This window comes from Lepus europaeus, chromosome 2 (genome assembly GCF_033115175.1).
Source record: "Lepus europaeus isolate LE1 chromosome 2, mLepTim1.pri, whole genome shotgun sequence".
NCBI classification, from domain to species: domain Eukaryota; kingdom Metazoa; phylum Chordata; class Mammalia; order Lagomorpha; family Leporidae; genus Lepus; species Lepus europaeus.
Genome location: NC_084828.1, coordinates 169472835 through 169491799, shown reverse-complemented (window position 1 = coordinate 169491799; position 18965 = coordinate 169472835). Strand labels below are relative to the sequence as shown.

General features: G+C 52.7%; 1 protein-coding gene across 1 annotated transcript; it reads right to left on the bottom strand.

Moving 5' to 3' along the window:
• Positions 1–8756: 8756 nt before the first annotated feature.
• Positions 8757–9839, bottom strand: CCR4 (C-C motif chemokine receptor 4). Its single transcript, XM_062179523.1, has one exon. The coding sequence runs from the start codon at positions 9837–9839 to the stop codon at positions 8757–8759; it is 1083 nt and encodes a 360-aa protein (XP_062035507.1).
• Positions 9840–18965: the final 9126 nt, after the last annotated feature.

The following is an 18965-nucleotide window of genomic DNA, read 5'->3' as shown; positions in this document are numbered from 1 at the left end:
TGCCAGCTCGTCTCGGTGCAGACCTCTTTCCTGCCTGCCGCTCTCCACGGACGGCTTCAGCTTATCTCACCTGCGATCAGAAGGCGCCCCTGTGCTATCACGTACCCATCTCGTACGGTAAACCCTGCTGCCCGTGCCCGGGACCCGTGTCAGCAGCTTCTTCAGTGCTTTGACAGCAACACGAGCAGGTGTCGGCTCAGGGTGACAGCGGTGCCCGGCTCTCCTGGGAGCCCCGGTCTCTAGAATCTCTGTGTGGCTCCTTAGTCCTCTTGCTTTGGTAGATAATAAAGTCATGCCTGTTTGGTTAAACTTTTACCTTATTTGAAAGGGAGGGGGGAGGGAGGGAGAGAGAGAATCTTCTATCTGCCAGTTCACTCCCCAAATGCCCACAAGAGCGAGGGCTGCGCCAGCCCGAAGCCAGGAGCTCTGAACTCCACCCGGATCTCCCACATGGGTGGCAGGAACCCAAGCACTCTGAGCCATCCCCTGGGACCTTCCCAGGGAACATATGAGCAGGAATCTGGATCAGAAGTGGAGCCAGGACTCAAGTCAGGCACTCTGCTACGGGACATGGATGTCCCAAGATGGGACTTAGCCTCTGTGCCACGCACCTACCCCTTTCTAGGATTTTTATTTTTTTAACGATTTATCTATTTATTTATTTGAAAGGAAGAGTGATGGAGAAAAGAGATGAAGAGAGAGAGCTCTTCCCTCTGCGGGTTCACTCCCCAGATGCCTGCAGCAGTCAGGGCTGGAGCCAGGCAGAAGCCAGGAGCCAGGAGCTCCATCCGGGTCTCCCACAGGGTGCAGAGGCCCAAGCCCTTGGGCCACCTTCCACTGCTTTCCCAGGTGCACTAGCAGGAGCTGGATTGAAAGAGGAGCAGCCCTACTGGACGTGGCACTCTGACATGGGATGCTGGCGACCCAGCATTGTAAGTGGCAGCTTAACTCAATGCACCACAATGCTGGCCCCCTTTGTCTAGGTTTTTTTTAAAAAAACACAACATACCCTGGACATTTATGCAAGGTAGTAATAGGTATACAGCTAGAAATTACTCTTTTCGGCCGGCGCCGTGGCTCAACAGGCTAATCCTCCGCCTTGCGGCGCCGGCACACCGGGTTCTAGTCCCGGTCGGGGCACCGATCCTGTCCTGGTTGCCCCTCTTCCAGGCCAGCTCTCTGCTGTGGCCAGGGAGTGCAGTGGAGGATGGCCCAAGTCCTTGGGTCCTGCACCCCATGGGAGACCAGGAGAAGCACCTGGCTCCTGCCATCGGAACAGCGCAGTGCGCCGGCCGCAGCGCGCTACCGCGGCGGCCATTGGAGGGTGAACCAACGGCAAAAGGAAGACCTTTCTCTCTGTCTCTCTCTCTCACTGTCCACTCTGCCTGTCAAAAAAAAAAAAAAAAAAAAAGAAAGAAAGAAAAGAAATTACTCTTTTCAATAGCACCATATCCACAGTATGGACATACATACATTGATTTTATTTATTAAACACTGCAACCCTACAGGAAAGCATCAAGTGTAAGGTAACAACATTCATGTGCTACTTATTAGAAATAAGTTCATGGGGCCTATGCTATGGAGTAGTGGTTAAGCTACCGCCTGCAGCACCGGCATCCCACATGGGTGCAAATTTGAGTCCCAGCAACTCCACTTCCAATCCAGCTCCCTGATAATACAACTGGGAAAGCAGCAGAGGATGGCCGAAGTGCTTGGGCCCCTGCACCCACGTGGGAGACCCAGATAAAGCTCCTGGCTCCTGGCTCCAGCCTGGCCCAGCCCTGGCTGTTGTGGCCATTTGGGGAGTGAACCAGCAGATGAAAGACTTCTCTCTGCCTCTCTCTCTGTAATCCTACCTTTCAAATAAATAAAGAATCTTGAATGAATGAATGAAGGAGAGAGAGAGAGGGAGGGAGGGAGGGAGGGAGACAGACCTGGAGGAAGCTCCTGGCTCCTGGCTCCAGATTGGCGCAGCTCTGGCCATTGCAGCCATCTGGGGAGTGAACCAGTGGATGGAAGACCTCTCTCTCTGTCTCTACCTCTCTCTGTAACTCTGTCTTTCAAATAAATAAAATAAATCTTAAAAAAAAAAATAAAGAGAGAAAGAAAGGAGGGCGGAAAGGAAGGAAGGGAGGGAAAAAGAAAGACGTTAAATTGCACATAAATGTTTTCAAAAGTCTGTCATTTGTCTTGGAGTTCTAGTGATTTTTGAAATGCATAGGTTTCTATTCACATGGATGAATTAATCTTTTCCTTTATTGAATTTTGAGTTATGTTAAAGAAAGGCTTTGTCGTCAGAATTATGAAGAAATTCTCTGTGTTTTCCTTTAGAATTTTTATGGCTGTATTTTTTTCTGTTTGGAATTTAACCATTTACAAGTCCAGCTTTACTCCCAGATAACAGTGAGTGTGGCCTGTTCATCACACCCCTCCTTTCATTTTAGATGCCAAATTCAATGTGGGCTACATTCCCATGAGTGTTTTGATCCGGTACTAGATTTTCCCTTCTGTTCCACTTGGCTTTCTGCGCCATTGCCAGGTTTTAATTAGATGATTAATTAAACATATATATTAATTTACAATACACATATCCTCATGCTCTTCTTTTTCAGAGTGGTCCTGGCTATTAATATTAGTATTACCTTGTTTGCTCTTACATAAACTTTCTTAAAGTTTATTAATTAATTTTTATTTATTTGAAAGGCAGAGGAAGAGAGAGAGGGGGAGAGATTTTCCATTTGATGGTTCACTGCCCAGATGCCTCCAGCAGCCAAGGCTGGAGCAGGTTGAAGCCAGGAGCAATCCGCTACGTGGGCAGCAGGAACCCGACGCCTTGAGCCATCACCCGCTGCCTCTCAGAAGCACTGAGCAGGAAGCTGGAGCGCTGTGCCCCGGCACTGCACTATGGGATGGATGTGTCTTGCCTGCTGGGCTACGTGCCCACCTCCCATGAACATGCACTTGCTGAAGCACCTTGTATGTGGGTGTGCTTGTAATATGTACTTTAATTAGGATGTCTATTCTCTTTCATAATATGTGATTGTTTCCCATGATTATCATGACTTATTTGTAAATATAATTAAGCTTGATATATTTCCCTCTTATTAGCTCCCTTCATTATCTTATTATTTATATCAGTTTCCAGGTGGCTCCTGGGTCTTCCAGTTCCTCAGCACTCTCGTTGCAACTAGAGAGACTTTGCCTTTTCCCTCTCACTTTTAGAATAAGTTCCTGTATTTGAACAACAGTTTTAGTTACAAAAAAACCACTGAGGTTAGTCCAGAGAGTTCCCAATCCCCATTATCAGCATCGTTCACTGGGGCCGCCCACGGCTGTGATTACAGAGCCCACACACGTACATCCGCCCGACATCCATGCTTGATTCACAGTGCCCTCGTCTGGGGCCAGCGTCCTCTCTCTGTTCCCGAGATGGTCATGCTCCACGGTCCTCTCTGTAGGCCCTTCTTGACTGTAAGTTTCTTAGGCATCCCTTGTTTGATGAGGACTTCTCAGGTTTTTTTGGTTTTTGTTTTTGTTTTTGTTTTTGTTTTGACAGGCAGAGTGGACAGTAAGAGAGACAGAGAGAAAGGTCTTCCCTTTCCATTGGTTCACCCTGCAATGGCCGCTACGGCCAGCACACCGCGCTGATCCGAAGCCAGGTTCTTCTCCTGGTCTCCCACGCAGGTGCAGGGCACAAGGACCTGGGCCATCCTCCTCTGCACTCCCGGGCCACAGCAGAGAGCTGGCCTGGAAGAGGATCAACCGGGACAGAATCCGGCACCCCGACTGGGACTAGAACCCAGGGTGCCGGCGCCGCAGGTGGAGGATTAGCCTAGTGAGCCGTGGCGCCGGCCGACTTCCCAGTTTCAAGGGACACTGGCCAGGAGTCAGAGAACACGCTTCACCCACACCCAGCAGCCATAAAGCTCCAGGCTGAATGCACGCTGGGTGCTCGTCTACTGAGGTGCCCACCTGGCTGCCAGGCGCACCCTCTTCGTTACTTCTCTTCTCTAAACTTGGCCAGCACGCTCAGCGCCTCACAAACATCCTGTCCTGTTTCCCCGGAACGCCCGCCTCTGGAGGGCCCTCGAGCATCGGAGCCGAGGCTGTCAGGAACAGGAGATAGCATTCTTACAGCCCTGCCGTGTCCACAGCGCCCGCCTCTGGAGGGCCCCCAAGGCTGTCAGGAACAGGAGATAGCATTCTTACAGCCCTGCCGTGTGCACAGCGCCCGCCTCTGCATTGTTGGCTCTGCTTGGATTGTGGCTGCGCCGGGGTGGACGCTGGCTTCCCAGGCGAGCTGTTTCCACACCCAGGCTCTCTCTTTGGCTCTTCTCCCAGCGAGACGGGTGGGAGACATGCAGGTCTGCCTCCCCTCACTGGGCGCACGCCTCCCTTCCGAAGACACCTGCATCTGCCCTGCGGCGCCTCTCCCCACCCTCCCTGCCCCTGCCCGGGAGCAGGTGCTTCGGGCAGGCCTCACCGACACCTGGGAGCCTCGAGAGTGCGTGTTCTCCAAGTCTGACCAGAAAGGGAGGCTGTGGGCTTTCAATGCCTTCTTCTTGACAAATCCCCGGGGGAGGGGAAACGCAGGCCTTTGTGATTACGTTCATATCAAAACTTTAGACGAAGTAATTTGTGACCCCGAATCCACCCACTGTTTCTGGAACGAGTCAGTCGATCTTTGGTAGGAACACCCTGGGGAGTTTGGAGCTAGATTAGTGGACCTGGTGTAGTTAAACAGAAACTTGCCTTGCCAGTGCAGGCGCTCGGTTCAGAGATAAGGAAATTCACTGAGTGAAAAATAACTGAGCAACTGCCCCGTGCTGTGTTAGGTGGTGCTAACGGTCGGTGGGGGTGGAGCTGACGAGCAGGACATCGTCTGTGCTGACCCTCACCTCCTTAGAGCAATGAAAGCAATCTCAAATGCTGAAAGGAACCAGAAGAGCATTTGAATGCATGGAAGCACTTGGAGTCCTGTCCTCTTTGAAGGACGGGGACTGCCCAAGGGGTGGAGTTTATCTCTGGTCCATTTGGGCCCAGGAGGGCTACAGCTGGAATGGACGGTCACTGCCCAGCCAGCTGGCCGTGACCATAGCAGGGAGGGAATGGTGTGGGGAGGACGCCCTGGTGCTCTCCTCCCCTCACCCCCTCACGTGGAAGGACGGGGCCTGGAGGGAGGGTAGCTGCGAGCTGCCAGCCCTGCACAGGGTGTGCCCAGATACCCTGTGTGCTGTGGACATGCACCACGGCACCCACCATGGGCCCCTCCAGCCCCAGCGCTGCACAGCCGCTGACCCGGAGCTCAAAGCTGCTGCCTCTTAGCTCCGTAATTCTCTGGTCTCCTCTTTCCCTACTCTGCTCCTCTCCCCACCACCCCACCCCACCCCGACCCTTACTTGAATCACAAGTAACCTGCTCCCCACACCTGGAGCACACAGCACCCCACCTTCTCCCTCGCTAGCTCATCAGCCACAAAGCCCTTCCTGCCTTCCGCCCACCACATGCACGCTTCTCCTTCAGGCTCTCCTTCCAAGGCCCACTGTTTGTCAACGCTGAGCCGGGGCGGGGGGGGGGGGGGGTCCTTCCTCTGGGAGCCGGGAGGCGTTCTGTTTGTGACTGTCATCACACCTGTCTTCCCTGCATCACCGCTCAGCTTGGGTTTTCCCTGCGGATTACAAAGCCCACGAGCACACAGCCTGCTCCCTTCTCCTTCTGTTGTCCCCACACCCAGGCATTCTGCTTGGCACAAATCAGGCGTCCAGCGGATGGGACTCAGCTGCCTTAAATCGTTCCACATGAGTACGAGAGTTTTAGGGGAAAAATCTCCCTAAAGTCTAAAACTACACCTGGCCTGTGCTGCCCAGGAGCCAGGGCTGTCACGGGTGGGTCTAGTGTCTGACAAGGATCTTACCCCCACCTTGGTGTGGGAGTCACACGGGCTTACTCTCTGTGGTTCTGAGGTTCTCAGAGGCTTACACATAGCTGCCGCCAGAGGCTCGGAATTCCTGTCCTGAGCCCTGGGTGACCCGAGACAGTGCAGGCCGGCACCAAAGCTGTGGACCACGCCCTCCGGCGCACGCTCTGGCAGGGAAGGCACAGTCCCACCCACGGCCAGCCCAGCCCAAAAGCTTCTGGCCCACTGTGGCTCAGGGGCAGGTTCAGAACCACCCTCTATCTAGGCAGGTGCCTAACTCGCTTAGTGATCTCTCACTGAGATTCCTTCCCCCGGGTGAGCCCCTGGCTTCTACAACAACTAGGGAGCACCCGATGCATCAGCAGCTCCGAGTCTAACCCAGGAGACCCACCAGAAACAGATCAGGACGAACGGCTACAAATGAGCTGCTCGTATTTAATTTTATAAAGGCAGTATCAGCTCTCCTGCCTTGCTTCTATTTGAGAGCCAGAGAGCTCCAATGTGCTGGTCACACCCTCAATGATTGCAATGGGCACAGTGGGGCTGAGGCCAGGGCGAGGAACCAGGAATTCAATCCAGGCGGGGTCATCGCTGCTGCCCACCAGGCTCGGAGTGGCAGGAAGCCGGAGTCAGGAGCAGCACCAGGCTCTGTGATACGACACAGGCATCCTTGTCGCCAGGCCAATGTCTACTGCCCCCAACTTTCCCTTTCAAAACCACTCTTCTGAGACTGTGTTCTTTATCAGTGTGGAGGATGTGCTAGTGCAAACTCGACAGAAGCATTTTCAACTGGCCAACTTGGTCAACGGCTTGCAAGACAGGTTTTCATTTTTGAGAGATTAGAGATCTCCCAGACTGTGCTGAAGTCTCGGCTGGATTCTGATGAGTAAGACTGAGGGGAAGGCCACAGAGAGTGATTGATCTTAGAGGGGTGAAGTCACACATGAATAAAATAACTTCTAAGAAATGACCGGCCAAACTTTTGAGTCACCCAGAAGTTAAAAACTTAGAGCCAATATTTTTTTTAAAGAGTTACTTATGGGGCCGGTGCCATGGTTCACTTGGTTAATCCTCCACCTGTGGCATCGGCATCCCATATGGGCGCCAGTTCTAGTCCCGGCCGCTCCTCTTCCAGTCCAGCTCTCTGCTGTGGCCCAAGAAGGCAGTGGAGGATGGCCCAAGTGCTTGGGCCCCTGCACCCACATGGGAGACCAGGAGGAGGCACCTGACTCCTGGCTTCGGATTGGTGTAGCTCCGGCCGTAGTGGCCATTTCAGGGGGTGAACCAGGAAGGAAGACCTTTCTCTCTGTCTCTCTCAATGTCTAACTCTATCTGTCAAATTAAAAAAAAAAAAAGAGTTACTTATGGGGCCAGTGCTGTGATGTAGCAGGTAAAGCCGCCACCTCCGGTGCTGGCATCCCATATGGGCGCCAGTTCATGTCCCAGCTGCTCCATTTCTGATCCAGCTCTCTGTTATGGCCTGGGAAAGCAGTAGAAGATGACCCAAGTCCTTGGACCCCTGCACCCACGTGGGAGACCAGGAGGAAGCTCCTGGTTCCTGGCTTTGGATCAGTGCAGCTCTGGTTGTTGCGGCCAACTGGGGAGTGAACCATCGGATGGAAGACCTCTCTCTCTCTGCCTCTCCTTCTCTCTCTGTGTAACTCTTTCAAATAAATAAATAAATATTTAAAATAAAAAAGTTATTTATTTGAAAGGCAGAGTTAGAGAGAGGCAGAGAAAGAGAAAGAGAGAGAGAGAGAGGTCTTCCATCCGATGGTTCACTCCTCAGATGGCTGCAACAGCCAGAGCTGAGCTGATCTGAAACCAGGAGCCAGGAGCTTCTTCCAGGTCTCCCACAAGGGTGCAGATGCCCAAGGACTTGGGCCATCTTCTACTGCTTTCCCAGGCCATAACAGAGAGCTGGATCGGAAGTGGAACAGCCAGGAGTTGAACCAATACCCATATAGGATGCTGGCACTGCAGGTGGCCGCTTTACCCGCTATGCCACAGTGCTGGCCCCCTAGAGCCAATATTTTTAAAAGATAGGATACTTTTCACAATTTACTGATTTTTAACAGCTATTTTCATGTCATGTCAGCAATAAATTTTAGTTGATTATTCTTACCCCTCCTGATGGCACTTAAAAATGAAGAAAGAGATATTGCATACCCTATTAGTCTCCTTTATTTTTAATTTTGAAGGCAGTATTTATAAACAAGCAAAAGACCCCAGATAAATGCATTCTGGGCCTGTAGTATTATCTGTAAAATCTGAGTAATCGCCAGTGATAATTCAATCTAAACGTGTCCACGGCCAACAGGCTCTGAGCTGGCAGGCGCGTCTGCATCGTGAGTGTCTTCACTCTGGCCATCAGGCCCTGCAGATGCCCTCCTCTCTTTACACCTGTAAATGCAAAATGTTAGGCTTCCAGGAGCAAAAGTCCTTTACAATAAGACAGTCAAACAGGTGTGTTACTGCGTGAACTGCTTCCACGTACACCTGGGTTCACGGGCTACACCGTGCCTCAGATTTATTCTTAGCATGTCAAGGTTTTCTATGTCGTTCCACAAGAGCTAGGAATTTAGCCCCCCCCCCCTTTTTTTTTTTTTTGCGTAACAGGAAATAGTGCTCGGCTCCTGCAGATCCCTCCAGGGAGCCTGTCAGCTCAGGCTGGGAGGGACAGTTCTTTTCCTTGCGGCTGTCGGCGCCCTCACTGGAACGCACTCTGGGCTCTGGGACGTCCTCCTGCAGACCAGCCTGGTGTGGGGTGCCCCCTGGGACAGGCTTCTCCTGACCCTGCCGCAGACCACCTTGGGGAAGCTCTGGCAGAGGGCCACCCCTACAGCGCGTCGTGGAGGTCGTGGTCCACGGTGGACTGCGTGTGTGAGGAGCTCGGGGTGTCGGCGGAGTACATCTGCAGGACCCCGCAGGGCTGGCAGAGCGCCAAGGGGCCGCGGCAGGTCTTGAAGAGCTGCACAATGTACTTGCGAAACTTCTCCCCGAGAAAGAAGTAGATGACAGGGTTCAGGCAGCAGTGGACGAAGGCCAGCGTTTCTGTGGCCTGGATGGCGTAGTCCAGCTGCCTCTCGAAGGTGCAGTCCTGAAGCAGCTCCAGCTCCACCAGCGTCTCCAGGAAGATCACCACGTTGTAGGGCGCCCAGAAGCCCAGGAAGAGGACCACCACGGCGAAGACCATCTTCACGGCCTTGCTCCTCTTCTCGCTCTTGCAGCGCTGCAAGGTCCTGATGATCGTGGAGTAGCAGAACAGCATGACGGCCACCGGCACCACCAGCCCCAGGATGTTGATCTCCAAGGAGCTCAGCACCTTCCACGTGGTGGAGTTCACCGAGAACCTGGGCCTGCAGTAGGTGTGGTTGCGCTCGGTGTAGCAGGTGCTGGACAGGAGGCCGGGAAGGGAGGCAAAGATGGCCACTGACCAGGTAGCCAAGCTGGTGATGACCCCATAGGTGAAGGTCCTGGCTCGCAAGGAGAACACGGCGTGCACGATGGCCAGGTACCTGTCGATGCTCATGAGCATGATGAAGAAGATGCCGCTATAGAAGCCCACCAGGTATATCCAGGAGATGAACTTGCACAGCCCCAGTCCGAACACCCACTGGTCCGCAGCGTAGTAGCCCCAGAACGGGAGGGAGAGCACGAAGAGCAGGTCGGAGATGGCAAGGTTGAGCAGGTACACGTCGGTCATGGACCTGAGCCGCTTGTACTTGAACAGCACCAGGACCACCACGGAGTTCCCCAGCAAGCCAAAGAGGAAGACCAAGGCGTACAGGGGGGGCAGAAAGAGCTTCCTGAAAGCCTTGATGCCGTCTTTGGTGCAAGGCCTGGGTATACTTTCGTACACATAGTAATTGCTGTAAATGCTCTCGTCCACGGTGGTGTCTGTGAGATCCGTGGGGTTCATTACTTGTTGAAGTCTGCAGGCTCCTCAACCAGAAGAAGCTAAGGGGGAAAGTGCAAACCAGAAAGAGCAAAGGTAAAGTGGACGGTGTGAGACACCCGGCACAGCTGCGTGCCGCCTCGTCCCCACGGTCTCCCCCACGCGGAGGGACACCCGGCACAGCTGCGTGCTGCCTCGCCCCCACGGTCTCCCCCACGCGGAGGGACACACGGCACAGCTGCGTACCATCTCCTCTCCACCGCCTTCCCCACGCGGAGGGGCACTGCAGCCAGCTGAAATGACCCTGGCCTTGGGTGGGGTGTGGATGCCAGCCCTGCCGCCTCTGGCACCCTCACGCTCCTGCAGGGAGCTCTGCCCCTCTCATTGTGACAGTCGTAACACCACCTGCTTTTCTTGTTTGTTTACTATGTGGAGCCAGTGCTGTAGCTCAGCAGGTTAAGCTGCCAGCTGCAACGCCAGTATCCAGTATCCAGAAGCACTGGTTCGAGTCCCAACTGCTCTGCTTCTGGTCCAGCTCCCCGCCAATGTGCCTGGGAGAGCTGCAGATGGTGGCCCCAGTACTTGGGCCCCTGCCACCCACTTGGGAGACCTGGATGGGTTCCTGGCTCCTGGCTTCAGCCTTGCCCAGCCCTGTTCATTGCAGCCATTTAAGGAGTGAACCAGTGGATGGAAAATCCCTTTCTCTATCTCTTGCTCTCTCTAGATATGCCTATCAAGTAAATGAAAACAAATCCTTAAAAAAACATGACTCACTTTATTTTTTATTTTTTATTTTTTTGACAGGCAGAGTTAGACAGAGAGAGAGAGAGAAAGGTCTTCCTTCTGTTGGTTCACCCCCCAAATGGCCACTACGGCCGGCGCTGCGCCAATCTGAAGCCAGGAGCCAGGTGCTTCTCCTGGTCTCCCATGCGGGTGCAGGGCCCAAGCACTTGGGCCATCCTCCACTGCCTTCTTGGGCCACAGCAGAGAGCTGGACTGGAAGAGGGGTAACTGGGACAGAATCTGATACCCCAAATGGGACTAGAACCCAGGGTGTCGGCGCTGCAGGCAGAGGATTAGCCCAGTGAGCCGCGGCGCCGGTCACAACTCACTTCCACACACGGAATCCTACCATGGTGGGAATGAGGCTGTGGACTCTGGAACAGGTGCACTGCAGCAGAGGAAGTCCCTCCCCAGCAGTGCCACTCTCCCCTCCAGCGGCAGGTCCCGCTCGGCCCACACGTTTCTCATCACAGATCCAGCACTGCCCGACCCCGGACTCCTTCTTAATGCTTTCCCAGCACCCGACCCCTCCACGTTCAGAATCCACACCCAGCCCTCCCCACGCCTCACGGCCAAAGGCTCAGGCTGTGCGCTTCTCAAGACACGGATTTTGGTCATTCTGCAGGTGGATTCTTAAGACCTGTTGCATCACAGGGTCTCCAAAAAAAAGTTTGTTAAATTTGTAAAATTCTATTCTTCCTCTACCATTTTACCAGTGAAATTAAAGGAAAACATGAGGCAAAAGAGCCAGAAGTTCTCAGGAAAACACCGGAATAGAGCCGGGAGTGTTCAGGATTATCCCGTAGGCTGTCTCCTGAGCTGAGAGTCTTGATGGAAGCAAGAAGCAGAAAATAATGCATTTTTATCTTTAGTAATTGATCTTATTGGGAGGCAGAGAGAGAGAGAGAGAGAATCTCCCAGCTGCTGCTTCTCTCCCCAGATGCCCCCACAGCCAGGGCTGGGCTCAGCCAAGCCTGTGGAGGGCTGAGCCATCAGCCGCTGCCTCCCAGCATCCATTCAGAGGGAAGCTGGAGTCAGGAACAGCGCCAGGACTTGAACCCAGGCACTCCCACATGGCGTGAAGGCATCCAGGTGGCGCCAAACAACTGCCTCAGATCTGTAATTGTTTTTCTAAATGGTTTGCCAATTTCCTTTTTTAAAGGCTTATTTATTTTATTTGAAAGAACATGAGATGGAAGGAGAGAGAGAGAGAGACTCTCCCACCCACCCGCCTACAGAAGCCAGGGGTGCGCCCAGGAAGCAGGAACTTCTGGGTCTTCCACGTGGGTGTTAGGAACCCAAACACTGGGGCTTCATCTGCTTCCCCCAGGGGCATGAGCAGGAAGCTGGATGGGTGGCAGAGACAGGACTCAATCCCAAGTACTCTCATACAGGATGCGGCCCTGCCAAGCTGCGGCTTAACCCACTGCACCCAACCTGCCTGCCTGCCAAGTTCGTGTTTCTGGGGAAAACGGCATTACTTGGCACACTAGACTTATGCCGCACACGTGCAGGGAGAGAGGACACCTCATGTAGGCGACAGCAGGGGCTGCGGCACAGCAGGTTCAGCCGTCACCCACATCCGAGTCCCTGAGATTAAGTCCCACCTCCGCTTCCAGCCCAAGTACTAGTGTCCCTGCCACCCATGTGGGAGATCCACGTGGAATTCCAGGCTCCCGGCTTCAACCTGGCCCCGCCCTGGCTGTTGCAGGCATTTGGGGAATAAACCAGAGGATGGAAGATGTGTGTGTGTGTGTTTGTCTCACCCTGGCTGTTGCAGGCGTATGCGTGTGTGTGTGTGTGTGTGTCTCCCCGTCTTTTCTCTGTCACTCTGCCTTTCAAATAAATAAAAATCAACAACAACAAAAAACGAGTTTTATCCTACCTTCTTGGAACCTCAGCTCTTTAAACAACAACAAAAAAGTTCATGAAAATGGAATTCAAGGTTTATTTTGGTACCAAAAAAATTGATATCTATGAATCTCAGCTGAAAAGTTTAAGTAAATTGCATTATGGAAAAGCTACATGTAGATTTTAAGCTTTTTGGCACCAAAATAAACTTTGATTTCTACTTTTCACCGTTTTAAAGTCTCTTGTGTGTTTCTGCCCCTCGGAGGAGGGCTGGGAAGACCTGTGTGGACGGAGCTTGGAGCTCCAGTGTGCAGCCGCCGAGAGCCGCCTCCGGTCCACAGGTGCCTGGGCCCTGGTGGTGGCCCCCTCCCCACCTACCTTGCTCTTCTGAACTGGCTCTGAGGAAGGTCCGGGAGGCAGTGCCAGGCTTGCCGGAGCAGCAAGTGCTGAGATAGGCAGGAGTCTTTGAAGGCCATGTGGTTTCCTGTGAGCACACGCGGAGTTCACAGTGGGGTTTTTTTTTTTTTTTTACTTGAAAGGCAGAGCTACAGAGCAAGAGAGGGAAAGAGAGAGTGCGCGCGAGCTTCTGTCTGCTGTCACTCCCCCAAATGGCCATAACAGCCAGAGGGCTGGGCCAGGTCAAATCCATGTGCCTGGAAATCCAACAGGGTCTCCCCACGTGGGTACAGAGGCCCAACCACGTGGGCCTCCGTCCGCTGCTTTCTCGGGTGCATTAGCAGGGAGCTGGATCAGAAATGGAGCAGCCGGGACATGATCCGGTGCCCACAGGGGATGCCAGCATTGCAGGCAGAGGTTGTTGTTTTGTTTTGTTTTGACAGGCAGAGTGGACAGTGAGAGAGAGAGACAGGGAGAAAGGTCTTCCTTTACCATTGGTTCACCCTCCAATGGCCCGCTGCAGTTGGTGTGCTGTGGCCGGCGCACCATGCTGATCTGAAGCCAGGAGCCAGGTGCTTCCTCCTGGTCTCCCATGCGGGTGCAGGACCCAAGCACTTGGGCCATCCTCCACTGCACTCCTGGGCCACAGCAGAGAGCTGGCCTGGAAGAGGAGCAACCGGGACAGAACTGGCGCCCCAACCGTGACTAGAACCCGAGGTGCCGGCGCCGCAGGCAGAGGATTAGCCTAGTGAGCCGCTGCGCTGGCCACAGGCAGAGGTTTAACCTACTACACCACAGCGCAGGCCCCTCTTTTCTGCAGAAAGCAGTGACAATGACTGAGAGCTGTGGCGGGACGGAATGATCGCCCATGTATAAAACGTTCAGATAGTGCCTGGCACATACGGGGCTCAACAGTGGCACTGGAAGCGAACACTAACAGGGTGGAGACAATGCACAGGACCAGCTTCCTCTGTTGTGACAGCTCAGGCTGGCTTACTGCCCTCAGCCATCATGGAGAGCCCAGCGAACGTTTGGGTTAGACTGGGTGGACCATGTTCAATCTCCGAGTCAGTGTCCAGGCTAAATGCTGGCCTTGCGTTTCCAAGGCAAGAGACTGCTGACCTGGGGAGGGTGCTTCCTCAGGCTGACAAAGTCCCAGCACTCCCAGCCCAGGCAAACACCAAGGAGGTTTCCCTTGGATAAGAGTTTCAAATGCAATACTCAAGGGAAAAAAAAAATCCCACCACTCCATAGGTGGAAAAACAGGAACCTGGAGGGGGGAGATGGGAGACGCTTCCCGCCCGGAACACGGCCAGTGGGAGACACAGTCGGGCCAAGGCTCACATTGCAGACGGCCTCATGGACAGCAAGGTGCACGGGGCTTGATTTCTGAGCACCGAGCAGAGAGGAGCAGACAATGAAAAGACCTGCCCTGCCGAGACTAGGTGCCAGGCACAGCACAGTGCCCCTGGGGACCCAAGCCTTACTTCCACACCAGAGACCTCAAGGTGCCCCCTGCAGGCTGTGCGTGCAAACCAAGCCACAGGGCCGGCCTGTCGGAAATGGGGAGTGGGAACTCCCCACGCCTCCAGAGGAGCCGAGCAGGGGAAGAAAAACCCCTCAGGAAATGAGCACCACCTAAGGGGGCCTTGGCCTGAGGAATGCGGGCTTTCAAGGAAGGAAATCACAGGCCAGCCCTTTGGGCTTCGCCTGCCTCGGGGTCCCCGAGGCCTCTGCGTCTCTCTAGCACTGGGCCCCCTTTTCCTCCAGCCCCGGCCATTTCCTGAAGCCCCACATCAAGACTCTGTTCCAGATCTGCTTAGCATTAGCACCTCAAGGCTGAGGGCTGGGACGCTCCCAGCCCCGCAGCCTCCCCCTGCCACGGGTCATTGTGGAGGGGGAGGTGAAATTGTCACCTGCCAGGACTTTCCAAGATAAGTGATTGCTCATAAAGACTTTGTTTTCATTGCAAACCCAGTGGGCTAGCTGCTGCTTGTAACACCGGCATCCCACCGGAGGGCAGGTTTGAGTCCTGGCTGTTCCGCTTCTAACCCAGCTGCCTGCTAATGTGACCTAGCAGCAGAAGATGGCCCAAGCCCCTGGGCCCCTGTCACCCATGTGGGAGATCTAGTTGGAGTTCCTGGCTCCTGGTTTCCATCTGGCCTGGCCCTGGCTGTGGCAGGCATTTGGGGAGTGAACCAGCAGATCAAAGATCCTTCTCATGCATGTCTCTTCTTTCCTTTCTGTTGCTAAGGTTCCAAATGACTATTTAAAAATAATAAAAAAAAGAAACCCAGGGCCGGCGCTGTGGCACACCAGGTTAATGCCCTGGCCTGCAGTGCCGGCATCCCATGTGGGTGCCAGTTCAAGTCCTGGCTGCTCTACTTCTGATCTGGCTCTCTGCCATGGCCTGAGAAAGCGATGGAGGATGGCCCAGGTCCTTGGGCCCCTGCACCCATGTGGGAGACCCAGAAGAAGCTCCTGGCTCTTGGCTTCGGATCGGCGCAGCTCCAGCCATTGCAGCCAATTAGAGGATGAACCAGCAGATGTAAGACCCCTCTCTCTCTCTCTCTCTCTGCCTCTCCTCTCTCTGTGTAACTCTGACTTAGGGGAGGGGAGGGGAGGGGAGGGGAGGGGAGGCAGGCAGGCAGGCAGGCAGGCAGGCAGGAATCCAAAATCAGTTCTTGGTTCCCAGCCTTTCTCATCTCTAAAGCCAGAGGTGGAACATCTCTCTCCTCTGACCACCTGCTGGAATCAGAGCCCACCCAGATAATCCAGGATAATCTCCCTGTCTTAAAACCCTCATTTAACATTTAACCACACCTGCAAGAGTTCTTTCACAGGTTCTGGGGAATTCTGTAGAGGCATCTTTAGGGGCCATTATTCTGTCTTCTATTCACATTCAGGAATGGTGCTGATCCTGATAGAAAACTTTTAGTGGAAGTTTTCTGATTCGTGACAGAGGGTGCAGCAGGTTGTCCAAAATTAGAATTGTTGCTTGAAAGCTCGAATCTGATCACTGCCAACAAGCACTGCCACTGACAGTGTCCACGCCATGTCTGCTACATACCTGCTTATCACCAAGTGTCAGTTATTGTCTCAAGTAAAGTGGAATTCCTTGTGAATTCAAGGGAATGAGAACAGAATTGGTAAAACTGGTTCTGGAGTGGCTGGCTTTTTAGGACATTTGTCCAAAGATCCCAGCAGCTTTTTGCAAAGTCAGAGAAAATAACAGAGTGAACAATGTAAAGTTATTGGGACCACAGTTTTGATGTGATGGATAGGGTCTCAGGGAGCCATGCCAGCCCCACACACACTTCAACAACTGCTGCTTCAGAGACACAGAGGTCGCCAGCAGACGTCGCACGTGCAGCAGTGTTTCCCAGTCCACCAGGACCAGCGCTTCGGAAACTGATTTCCTGGTATGGAAACTAACATGGGCTGCTCCACTTCCCATCCAGCTCCTGCTAATGTGCCTGGGAAAGCAGAGGAAGACGGTCCACGTCCTTAGGCCCCTGCATCCATGCCAGAGACCCCGAGGAAGCTCCTGGCTCCTGATTCAGATTGGCTCAGCTAAGCCATTGTGGCCATTTGGGGAGTGAACCAGAGGATAGAAGACTTTTCTCTCTCTCTGTAATTCTGTCTTTCAAATAAAATAAATCTTTTTTTTTCTTTTTTCTTTTTTTCTTTTTTTTGGACAGGCAGAGTGGATAGTGAGAGAGACAGACAGAGAGAAAGGTCTTCTTTTTTGCCGTTGGTTCACCCTCCAAAGGCCGTTGCGGCCGGCACATCTCGCTGATCCGATGGCAGGAGCCAGGTGCTTTTCCTGGTCTCCCATGGGATGCAGGGCCCAAGTACTTGGGCCATCCTCCACTGCACTCCCTGGCCACAGCAGAGAGCTAGACTGGAAGAGGGGCAACCGGGATAGAATCCGGCGCCCCGACCGGGACTAGAACTCGGTGTGCCGGTACCACAAGGCAGAGGATTAGCCTGTTAAGCCACGGCTAAAATAAATCTTTTTTTTTTTTTTGACAGAGTGGACAGTGAGAGAGAGACAGAGAGAAAGGTCTTCCTTTTGCCGTTGGTTCACCCTCCAATGGCCGCCACGGTAGGCGCACTGCAGCCGGCGCACCGCACTGATCCGATGGCAGGAGCCAGGTGCTTCTCCTGGTCTCCCATGGGGTGCAGGGCCCAAGCACTTGGGCCATCCTCCACTGCACTCCCTGGCCACAGCAGAGAGCTGGCCTGGAAGAGGGGCAACCGGGACAGGATCGGTGCCCTGACCAGGACTAGAACCCGGTGTGCCGGCGCCGCAAGGCGGAGGATTAGTCTAGTGAGCCGCGGTGCCAGCCTAAAATAAATCTTTAAAAAAGAAACTTCAAAACTCTGCCTTTAAAGCTCAATATAGAATTTTAGAAAATGCTCACATTTAAATATGCAAAAGAGTTTCCATGAAACAAATGCTGCTTCAACTCACAACTCTAATTATCCAAGAACTTTCTAGAGAAAACTATATTTCAGTATACAAAAGCACCAAATCGCTCCAAAATACAACAGCCTTTTTAAAAATTATTATTTTTTTTACAACAGGCTTGATATAATACTTCTGTCATTTAATTAAACCGCACAAAATTTACCAACTGGGATTACTATAAAATTTAGGTATTTCACCAAAAGACCACATATAGAACTTAATAAAGCTCACCCTTTTTTTTTTTTTTTTTTTTTTTTTTTTGCCTTGAAAGGCAGAGAACACAGGGGAGGAGAAAGAGAGAGAGAGAGAGAGAGAGAGAGACATCTTCTCTTTGCTGGTTCACTCCCCACATGCCTGCAACAGCCAGGCTGGGCCAACAGCCGGGAACTCCAGTGACTCTCCCACGTGGGTGGCAGGGCCCCAGTCTCTGAGCCATCATCTGCCTGCTCCTAGAATGCATCAGCAGGGAGCTAGGTTGACGTGCGGTAGCTGGGTCTTGGGCCAATGCTCCCACATGGGATGCCCATGTCCAGACAGCAGCCGAGCCACCACACCTCCTCATTTTCCTTCCTCTGTATGGAATAGCAGTGCACTGAGGAAAAATTTAACAGAGAGAACATTCATATCTACTGGAATTCAGCGTCTATGCAGTCTTACTGCTTCTCGGTTAAGGTATTTTTCTATTTTACAGATAAAAGATTTTGAATTTTATTTATAAAACAGCAAGCTCTAGTGATGACTACCATGGATGATCCTGAAAGCCATGAGGTCCAAGAATGGATCAGAGGTGCCAGCGCTGTGGCATAGTAGGTAAGCCTCCACCTGCAGCACCGGCATCCCACATGGGTTCGAGTCCCGGCTGCTCCACTTCCAATCCAGCTCTCCATGTGGCCTGGGAAAGCAGCAGAAGATGGCCCAAGTCCTTGGGCCCCTGCACCCACGTGGGAGACCCAGAAGCAGCTCCTGGCTCCTGGCTTCAGAACAGCTCAGTTCTGGCCATTGCCACCATTTTGGGGAGTAAACCAGTGGACAGATGTCTCTTTCTCTCTCGCTACCTCTCTATGTAACTCTTTCAAATAAATAAAATAAATCTTAAAAATAAAATAAAATGTTGCACATTAAAGCCTTATCTTAAAATTTAAGTTAGTTAATTTTATACTAAAGCTTGAGGGAAAGTGAGGCCAGTGTCGTGGAACAGGGGGTTAAGCCAATGCTTGCGACGCCTGCCTCCAGTGTCAGAATGCGGACTCCAGTCCCAGCTGTTCTGTTCCGGTCCAGCTTCCTGCTAATGTGCCTGGGAAGGCAGCAGAGGGTGGCCCAGCACCTGGGCTTCTGTTATCCATGTTGATACCAGAACTGAGTTCCTGGCCGCTGGCTTCAGCCTGATGCACCCCCATCTATCCCAACTATTTGCAGAGTAAACCAGTAGATGGAAGCTCTCTCTCATTCTATCACTCTTCCTCTCAAATAAATAAATAAATCTTTTTTATAATTTAAGGGAAAACTCTAAAAGAACAAAATATAATTTTTATATAGAAGGAAAAAATCATAAAGAATAAAATTGTTAAATAAATCGAAAGTAATCACTACCTGGGGCCGTTGCTGTGGCGCAGTAGGTTAATCCTCCACCTGTGGCGCCAGCATCC

Bases quoted from the DNA above. Each gene is read 5' to 3' on its own strand.
- CCR4 (XM_062179523.1), bottom strand. From the start codon at position 9,839: ATGAACCCCACGGATCTCACAGACACCACCGTGGACGAGAGCATTTAC.